Source organism: Nothoprocta perdicaria, unplaced genomic scaffold (assembly GCF_003342845.1).
Source record: "Nothoprocta perdicaria isolate Ctin4 unplaced genomic scaffold, notPer1 scaffold_441, whole genome shotgun sequence".
NCBI classification, from domain to species: domain Eukaryota; kingdom Metazoa; phylum Chordata; class Aves; order Tinamiformes; family Tinamidae; genus Nothoprocta; species Nothoprocta perdicaria.
This window is the reverse complement of record NW_020455690.1, coordinates 143,482-153,088: the sequence shown is the minus strand read 5'-3', so window position 1 is coordinate 153,088 and position 9,607 is coordinate 143,482. Positions and strand designations below refer to the sequence as shown.

At 52.3% G+C, this 9,607-nt stretch overlaps 1 protein-coding gene across 1 annotated transcript; it reads left to right on the top strand.

The window, feature by feature from the left end:
• The first annotated feature begins 912 nt into the window (after positions 1–912).
• ASB10 (ankyrin repeat and SOCS box containing 10) lies at positions 913–8,598 on the top strand. The gene is made up of 5 exons (XM_026046442.1): positions 913–1,222; positions 5,386–5,653; positions 6,185–6,689; positions 7,999–8,112; positions 8,309–8,598. Exons 1-5 carry the CDS (start codon positions 913–915, stop codon positions 8,492–8,494), a joined length of 1,383 nt encoding a protein of 460 aa, XP_025902227.1. The 3' UTR covers positions 8,495–8,598.
• The last annotated feature ends 1,009 nt before the right edge of the window (positions 8,599–9,607 follow it).

Here is a 9,607-nt window from a genome sequence, read left to right as displayed (position 1 = left end):
TAAAGGCTTAGTTACACAGGAGCGATTTGAAAGTAAGCAAAGCTTAACCCCTCCAGCCCTATGTCCAATTGCCACAATATCCTTGTTATTGGCATCCATCCCACATCTCCAGGAGCAGAGTTATAATGACTGAGGCAGGACAGAAGACTTCAGCAGGCTCTTTCACCTCTCCTAATGCGACCTAGTACGGCTTTGAGTGGTGGGTAGCGTAACAGAAGTTACTCTACTTAGAAGTTGAAGATACTTGCCAAGCTCTTGATGTCCTGGTGTTTTTACAGGAGTGTCTTTTCTGATCCAAAAAAAAAATTGTTTCTTTTAATTCAGGTTGCTTTTCCCAGGATGTGCCCACCTGTCTCTTGCTCTGCTAGATTGTGTGTAGGCAGCCAGGCTCAATGGCCTAGCAGAAATGCTAGGTCCCAAGAGCTGGAGTTGTCCAGAGGGAAGGCATATATATTTTATATGTCTTCAATCCCTTGTGACTTTCGCTACTGCTCCTGCTGCAGGTGTCTACCAAGGTACACCTAACCTTGACACTTCCCTCCCTCCTGCCCCCAGTTTTGTTCTGTTTCTTCCTCAAATGGAGACTGTAGTGTGGAGCAGAGGCTTTGCAGAGCGAGCTAGCAAGCATGCAGGGCAGGTTTCAGGGCTGCCTGCTCCCCCCTCCTGTGCCCAGCCTGCCTTGGAGATCAGAGCAGGCAGCTGATGATAAACTGTTGCAGGGGGAGAAGGTACTGGAAGAGAGCTGCCAAGTGGGACTATTTATACTGTGTGACTCAGGCCGGTGCTGAATCCAGCCAGATACTGAGTGCTGGAGCCCTGCAGCAGCCCACAAAGGACACAGCCTTCAACAAGGAGCTGTGGGCTGCAGCAGCCCTTCCACTGCAAGGTTCAGGCTTTTCCCATGTATTCCTAATGACGGACCGCACCTTTTCGTTCAGCTCTGCCACACTGTGCTCGCATCAGCTGGACGAGGAGAAGCTGGATTGGTGGAGGCACTCTCGGCATGGAAGGCCAAGACAAAGGGAGAACTACCTGTGCCCAATGGTCCGAGGATGCCAGAACAGCCACAGAGAGCCACTGGAGTGTCGGGACGTGCTGGTCCAGAATGCACTCTTCACAGGGGACCTGGAGATGATTCAGAAGTACTTCACCAAGGGTGCAGCTATCAATCTCATCATTGAGGCCAAGGGTGATGAGCTGCGTTGGACTAGCAGGAAATTTGGTGAGTACGTAGGGCTGGGACATCTGTGGCTGGGAAATCCCCAGGATGAGAGAAAGAGCAGCGACATCTGAGAAAAGTGTTTGGAGGAAGCCTCAGTCATGGAGATATGGTGATGGAAGAGGGGAAAGAGAGTTTTGGATAAGGAAGATGCTGGAAAATAGAGCTGCAGAATAAAGTGTATCAGATTGTTGAACATGAGCAGGAACAGGTCTACTGGGAAGGGATGAGAACAGGGTGTTTGGGAGGAATCACAGGGAGGAAGAGCATCAGGACTGTCCTAGGATGGATATGAAGTATGTGTGATGAGTTGATGTGGGTGCATTAGCAGTGACTACTTGAGGGTCCTTTGCTCCAAAGCAGAAACTTTCACACCTGCCTAGTTTTGCTTTCCTTCACAAATGGGGTTTTTACCCTGCAACCTGTTTTATTCTGTGAGACAAGCTTGGGGAGTTGGAGACCAGGATAGAAGATACCAGAAGACACTAGGTAGAAGTAAGTATGTCCTGAATGATAGGAAATAGAAGCTGGTCACTCTTGGTGCTTCTTCCCATCGTTATACCTCCCTGTGCCTTCCCCCCAGGTATGTCTTGTGCACTACACATGCCTCCCTGCTCTTTGATCCCTTTTGATTATATTCTCCTCAATGTCATCTATGAACTTTTAGCCCTGCAAAAGATGACCTGATGTAGGCAGTGTCAAGGAAAGAGGTAGGCTTAAAAATATAGAAGGCCATGTGTTCTTACTGCTGCACATCTGCTAGTAGTGTGCTGCAGGCACAGCCAGAATGAAGACAAGGAGTGGCAAGTGTGAAAGGGGAGTTACGGTGCGCGTTTTGCACAGCTCTTTTTTCCATAGATGACATGGGTAGTGAAAAGCCTCACTGTGTCAGGATAGCAGAGCTGTTGATGAAGGCCACTTTCCCAGAGCTGTAGGTTCATTGTAGTATTCTAGCACCAGGATAGGAAGGATATTGATAGCATGTGACAAATAGAGTAGGCTAGGAGGTGGATTTTTGGATGCTGAAGGTTGTTTACTGAATGCCGAGGTCTGTATACCCATGGCTTTCAATTTTTACAGATTTTTTAGGAAGAAAAAGAAAAAAAAGGCTCTTTTTGTGTAACTAAAGATCACTTATCAGAAAAATATTAATTGTAATTTAACTTTGAAGTGTTCCAGTTGTGCTGGGCTGACATACTCTTTAAATTCCACCCCCAGAGACAGCAGAACAACTTACGTAAAACAACTTCAACTGGGAGTTGCTCTTATCACTAGAGTAACAAGACATGGAAGGAAAAAAACAAACAAATAAAACCCCCAACCAAGTAATCCATCAAGTACAGACCATGAATGTACTGCAAGTTTTATGAAGTAAGGAAACAGAAGAAAAAAAAAATGCAAGCCTACGTAATACCTCAGGCTTTGGTCCCTGACCTGTAGCGACTCTTTCCCAAAACCTATCCAATGAGCAATCATAAAGGTAGATTCCAGTGACAGCCTTTCCTGAGGCCAGGAACTGATATTTGAAGGAGCCCAGAGGAGGTCTAAGTTGAACCGTGTTACTGACACTATCTAACATAGCCCTTTGTCTCTCTGGCAATGCTCTTGTGAGCTGGGAACTCTGGCTGGATACTATTTATAGCTTTGGGGAAACTGAGACTCCTAGCAGGTGAGGCACTCTGCAGAGGCTTCCCTCTCTTTATCCTTTTATGCACTATACTGTAGCTGGACTAGTTGGTGGTGAAATCTGCACAGAGCATGATGGAGCTTGTGAGCAAATATACAGCTTGGTCACTTCTTTCCCTTGCTGAGGAGAGTAGAGTTTCTTTCTTATCCTCTTCATTGATCCCCCAGGTAATCATTGTTTAGTGGTCTATTGGAGTCAATTACCTTGACTGATAGCTGCATGGTGTAAATTCTTCCCCCACACTCTCATGGTGAAGGAACAGCAGTGAGGAACTCTAATGGAGGGGATTGTCAGAGAATGGGAAGGGGCTGTATTGAAACTGTGCAGGAGCTCCCTGCAAGACTGAATTTCAAGGTGGGGTTCCAAAGTTTAATTATCTTGTATGTTTTTACCTGTATTGGACCATTTCCTATTCTTGCACCCTTTTCTATCTGCCCTGTGGCTTTAAGCCCTAATTAAAAAGAATTTTACTCTGATGTGTTTAGAAACTTGTCTAGTGCGGTGTGCTTGGATTGAATCAGCAGTTGGGGGGTTGCAGTGCTGGAGATAAGAAAGGAGGCAAGGACTGAACAGTGCACACTTGTGCATGGAGGCAGCTGGGTCGTGCTGTTGTGGCCTGAGTGGGTGCTGGTAGTCTAGGACTTAAATGGGGGGGAAAAACCAAGATGGGTACAGCAGTAGAGTGGCTGTATGCGAGACCTCTCTGTGCTGCCCTGTGCCATTCTCTACCTACTATCCAGGCTCCTCTTCTGCCCTGCTTTGTTGGGGACCTTTCCCTTCACAGCCAGTTGCTGCAGAGACGTTGCCTGAGAGGTGTCCCTTTCTGCCTCTTGGCCACACACCCTGTGTGTCACAAGGTGCCCCAGAATAGCTTGGCTGAGACCTGAGCTGTAGCCAGCCATGCAGTTGAGTGTCACGTCTCTGTCCCGGGCAGAGAGCGCCGGGTGGCCTTTGAGTGCAGAGTGCTGGTGCGGCGGCCCTCTCAGAACCAAGCCTGACCAGGAGGCCACTGCAGGCCCAAGCCCGGCTCCTGCCTGGGCTCTGGCTCCTGCCTCATGGGCAGCATCGTGGGCACAGGGGACGGGAACGAGGAGGCCATTTGCACGCGGAAGACAAAAGGCCCTGCCCAGGCCTACTGGCAGGCCCTGCTAAGAGGGGACCGAGGGGCAATATCAGAGATCCTCGGTGACTCCCAGAATGGCCTGAGCCCCAGCTCCGTGTTTGACACCAGCGACCTGGAAGAGTGGAAGGATTACCGGTTCAACATACGTCGGCTGAGTACGCAGGGGACGGTGGGCTGGCAGCGCGGCCATCGGGCAGAGGCTCAGAACCTCTCGCTTTTGCCACAGAGCGTCCCCGCTACTGGACAGGGTGTGCAGGGGCTTGTGAGCTGCAGGGGTAGGAACAAGAGCGCTAGGGAATGGCTGGCTCTGCCTGTGCTGCTTGTGGGAGACTGTCCTGAGTCTTGTAGTGCAAAGTGTGTCTTGGGGTACATGGCTCGTCTGGCCAGGGAAGCTGCCCAGGCTCCCCAGCCAGGCAAAGGAGGTTGAAACTGCATGTGGCACCGTTCCTGTAGCCTCACTCTGTGCGTCCTGTGCTGGTTGCAGGACTGCTGATTCTCGTTGTGGGTTGTGCTGGGCAAGGGAATGTCAAGCTCTGTTGGGCCTTTGGGATATCTCCATTTGAATCCGGCCCTTCCAAACAGAGCTCATACCATACTGTTGTTGAGAGGAAGAGGTGGGGCGTGTGCAATGCTGAGTGTGTCATGCAGCAGAGACACGGTCCTCCAGCCCAGCCTGGAGGAGCTGCAGGAAGCACCATAGAGGCACTGTCAGCATGATTTGGGCTGCAACAGCTGCAGGTTGTTTATCAGCAGACCACACCATCAATGGTTTCGGCTGGATCAAGTCTTTGAGAATTGGTGGATTTCAGCTACCTGCTCTGTCCTAGGCCCTAGATGCCTCTTCCCAGACTTGCTTATCCATGTTCTGCTCAGGGCCTGAATCTCCTGTGTCCGTGCCCTGGCAGCCTGCTTCCACGTGTCCTGTATATCCATATGTCCTGCTACCTGGTTCCTTGTATTTGTGGCGTTGCGTGCATGGTGCTTTTCACAGCCACCCTGCTGCTTCCAGCCCTGTGCCCTTGGGTCCTTCATTTAGCCTGTTCCTCCCAAAAGAAACTTTGTACTGCATGTCTGAGCTGCAGAGGAAAAGTGAGCTTCTAGAGCAGCCCCTGCCCCACGGCTTCCTTGCCAGTGTGACCGTGCAGCCTAAAGAGACACCCTCCAGCAAGGTGTCATCCTTTCACAGGCCAGGGGAGGGCAGAGGCAGAGGTGGAAGCAACCAGCAGCCTCTCAAGGGGGAAGCCGGCTACTCAAGAGCGGGGTATGGCAAGGAGCAGGAGAGAAGGGGCAGGTCTGGGCCCAGAGCTTTTGTGCGCTGTGTCTGGACATGGATCCCTGACCTCTCTTTCTCTGCAGGATTGTGGTCTCTGACCTATGAGCAGGAGCTCACCACACCACTGCACATCACAGCTGGCCGAGGCTATGCCGACTGCCTGCACTACCTGCTCCTCAGGGGTGCTTCTGTTAACTTTGCACCGGGCGGCAAGACTGCCCTGCACGAGGCCTGTGCAGCGGCCAGTACGGACTGCGTGCGCCTGCTGCTCAGCTTTGGAGCTGACCCCGAGGCGGTCTCTGAGGATGGCTGCAAACCTCTGCATTTCTGCAAGAGTCCGGACTCCATCCAGTGAGTTGTGCCTGAGGGTACTGTGAACCTCCTCCCCTATGCAGGAGGGGGTGCTGCTTATAGCTGCAGGTGGGGTAGCGGTTGCAGCAGTGGCTGTGGAATAGAGTAGCATTATGGTGTGTCTCTGGAGCAGCTGCCACCTCCAAACAACTGCCTGCAAGATCTGTCCTCAGAGCGAGTGAGCTGAGCCTGGCACTGCTGCCTTACCCTCTGCCAGCAGTGCAGGGCCTGTGGTCACACTGTGATGTCCAGGCCGTGCGTGGTGCACACACCTCCAGGTGCATGGGTGCAAACTGGCACTGTGGTGACACTCACTTAGGCTCTGAGGAGAGCTGGCTAAAGTGAGGGTGACAGTATGTCTGCTCATCAGTCCTCCTGGCCTAAAACCACTGCTCCAGGGCATGGGGAGTGGGGCTGTGGGATTGTTTGGAAAACTGAAAGCCGTGGCTTTGTACAGCTGGGAAGAGGTGGGGGTGACAGGTAAGACAAGAGTTAGGAGAGCCTATCACTAAGTCATCTTGGGCCGCACAGGTGTGTCCAGCAGCTGTTGCAGCATGGTGCCAATGTGAACAGCCGGACAGAGGAGGAGGACAACACAGCACTGCATGTGGCAGCACAACATGGCCTGGCAGAGCACGTTAGGCTGCTTCTGCGCCACGGGGCAGAGCTGGAAGCAAAGAATGAGGAGGGACAGACCCCGCTGAATGCTGCCTGTGCTCAGCCCCACCAGCCTCAGGACATGGAACGCTACTACAGGGTCTGCCAGCTTCTTGTGGATAGCGGTGCTAACATCAATGCTGCAGACAGGGACCGCCAGCACCCACTTCACTTGGCCTGCAAGAATGCCAACGCTCAAGTAGTGGAATTACTACTGGCCCGGGGTGCACATGTCAACATCATGAACTACAGTGGCAACACAGCGCTGCACAATATCTTGCAAACCACTGCCTACAAGCTGGAGCACCATCCAGAGCTTGTGGTCCGAGCCCTGCTCAACTATGGTGCCATCCGCATCTGGCCTGGCTCCCTCCTCAAGGTGCAGGACCCACAGCTTTCCTGGGAGCAGGGCAGGAAGGCGATGGATGCTAAGGGCCCTGTGAGAACAAGGATGTCAGTGCTGCAGCAGGGCTTGTTCTGCACCTTGCCAGATCTCTGTCTTGCCTATCTCCCCCCAGTAACTGGGGGAGAGAAGTCGCTGGGGGATTCTCTGAAGCTCTTTGCTAGGTCGTGTTCTCCCATAGGAGTCTCCTGCTTCTGTTAACACTGCTAAGCTGTGTGAACAGTTCCTACCCATAGCCCCAGCTATTTGGCCCTGAACACTTGTCTTTTTCCTCTTGGGTGGTGTGTTTCCTCTCTGGGACTTGTCCTCCAATTCATACTGATTCTGCAAGACACCAGAAAACAAAGGGTTAATTGCTTGTCTTAATTCCTGAGCATTGCAATAATTACCCAGCCCGGAGATCAGCAGATTGCTCTCCCCTTTGGGAAAATACAGGAAAATCAACAATTAACACTAATTAATCTCCTATTAACGCCAGATAATGAGGATCACTGGTACAGCCGGAATAGGCTCTGACAGCTACTGCTGGCCATGGGGAGCGTGAGCTGGGGGCTCCACCTGGGTGCAGCTCTATGTAGATGGGCTCAGCTCTGAAGGCTGTGTTGGAGACCTTAGATGCACAGGCACCTGTATGTGGTGAGCAGAGGCCTGGCACCCACCAGACGTGCCTGGCTAGCACTGAGTGCATGCAGTATCTCCTGGGGGCTCTGTGTAACATGGGCATGGTGCCTCCTGGGCCCTACCTTGCGCCCAGCACAGATACAGAGTGTCTCTGCAGCCTCCCCTGGTACAGGCACACTGCATCCCTGAGGTTTCTGTGTGGCATTTGGCAAAAGCGCAGCATGCTTTAGTGTCTCTGCACACAAATCATCTGCCAGTTCTTGCCCCAAAGCAGCTCGTGTTCTAACCAAACAGACGTGAGGAAAGGAGTCTGATACAAGACAGTGCTCACAAGCCATGGGTGATGATGAGGCAGAGGAGAGGTGTGTATCCCAGCTCCACACCTGAGTCCCTGCCCTGGTGCAAAGGGGATCCAGCTGTTGAATGCAGTCATGCAGCATGGGCTGGGTGTTGGCTCAGTCCCCTCTGTGCAGGATGCCCGAAGAGCAGAAACAGTGATCAGTCTGCCTGCCATCAGTGGAGTGATTCCCCATGACATCATCAGGGACGGACAGTTAGTCTCTGGTCTTTTCTGGATACATGCAGCTTTTCTAGTGTGTGAAGGTGGTGGGGCTTGAAGGACCTGGACCATGTGCTGTACTCATCTGCCCTTTCCCTGCCCTAGGTGCTGCGATACTGCCACAAGTGCCCACGTGTCATCGAGGCCCTGATGAACAGCTATGAGCACGTGCGTGTGACTGAGGACTGGGTGGAGGCTGTTCCAGCGGAGGTGGTAGAGGTGAGGGGATGCAGGGCAGCCCGGGCTCCCTGGGCTGGGGGGCCTCTGGGTCCAGGTTGGGGGGACAGGGAGAGGGGCAGCTGCAGAACAGGAGTGGATTCCCTGCAGTAATTTAGGCTCACTGGCTCTGGCTCTACCTTTCTGCCTCCGGAATGTTTTATCTAGCTCTGTTCCTCTCTCTCTTCTCTTCCTATAGAAATACCCACGTTTCTACCAGTCACTCTTTGCCCTGGAGCAAGGTCCTCGCTCCTTGCAGCACCTGGCTCGCTGCACACTCAGGACCTTCTTGGAGGGCCGGTTGCTTCAGGTCCTGTCGCAGCTGCACCTGCCAAGTGCCGTGCACCAGTTCCTACTGCTCGGCTTTGAAGATGTTCTCTACTAAGAGATGCTGCTCAACTGTGTCCCTGTGCCACCATTCAGTCCCTGCCACTGCAGCCTGCACCAGCTCAGCTATCTCCCTCCCTCATCTCCCACCTGTCCATGTTATTGTCCTCCGACCCAACCCCTAATCCTGCCACTATGCCCCTGTCTGCTAGACCATGTCACCTCTGTCTCATGCATCTGGTTTAGAGCATTGTTTACCCATGTTATCTATGGCAAACTAGGAAAAACAAGAGATAGGGATTAGGGCACTTTGTGGGACCAGGAGCAAATATTCTTCTTGATCACAGTGCTACTTGCAGGATACCAAACTGTTGTAGCCCAAATCTGCAAACTCAAACCTTATTCAAGCAGCTGTGTGGTCCTGGGCATTTGTTGTGAGTCTGTCTTCCTGAAGGCGTTTACAGTTTGTACCCAAGGATGTTTGGAATAAAACCTGATCTCTGTTTATGTCTACTAGGGTACAGCTTCTGCCTTGCTTGGAAGGGTGCCCCTCATGCGGTCCGTGTATTTGACATGCCATGCATAGTGGCATGTAATGGACATGGGCCCTCTCAGATGTATGCACTTGTCTGCCTTTTAGAGAGTGTGCAGGAATGTGTGGTGGCTGTGGGCTGGGTCCTTCCAAACAAGAATGTCTTGTGCAGGAGCAATGTCTGTGTTGCTTGGCCTTGCCCTGGAGGGCAGACAGCAGTGCTTGTTCCTGTGCTGAGGACCTTTGTGTGGAGTCCTCGATGTGCTGGGGGAGTGCTGGTCCATTGGTACGGAGCAGGTGGCCCTTGTGACAGTGCAGCCCTGCTGCCTGTGCTGCATGTGCACAGACAAGGAGAAGGGCAACATTGAGAGGCAGGGTTATAAAGAGATTAAAGCATCATCCACCCTTAAATGGCTTGCTGGAAGCCAACCCCTCTTCAAGCTGCAGGTTCAGACTAATGCATTCACAGGCCGGTGGGCTGGCTGCCTGACACTGACAGCTTTAGGTTTGTGGACTGGCCCTGCACAGGTCAGTGTCCACTGCAGTTCCACAGAGGCAGTCATGGAGTATGGAGGAAAAGCAAGTGTGCTCAGGGCTCTTCTGGTCACCTGTGAAATGTCACAGCAGGTCTAAAAACAC

Excerpts from the sequence above, each read along its gene's own strand:
- ASB10 (XM_026046442.1), top strand. The coding sequence starts at position 913 with ATGACGGACCGCACCTTTTCGTTCAGCTCTGCCACACTGTGCTCGCAT. Across the intron at positions 5,654-6,184 it reads AAGAGTCCGGACTCCATCCA|GTGTGTCCAGCAGCTGTTGC; the intron begins GTGAGTTGTGCC and ends TGGGCCGCACAG. Across the intron at positions 6,690-7,998 it reads GGCCTGGCTCCCTCCTCAAG|GTGCTGCGATACTGCCACAA; the intron begins GTGCAGGACCCA and ends TCCCTGCCCTAG.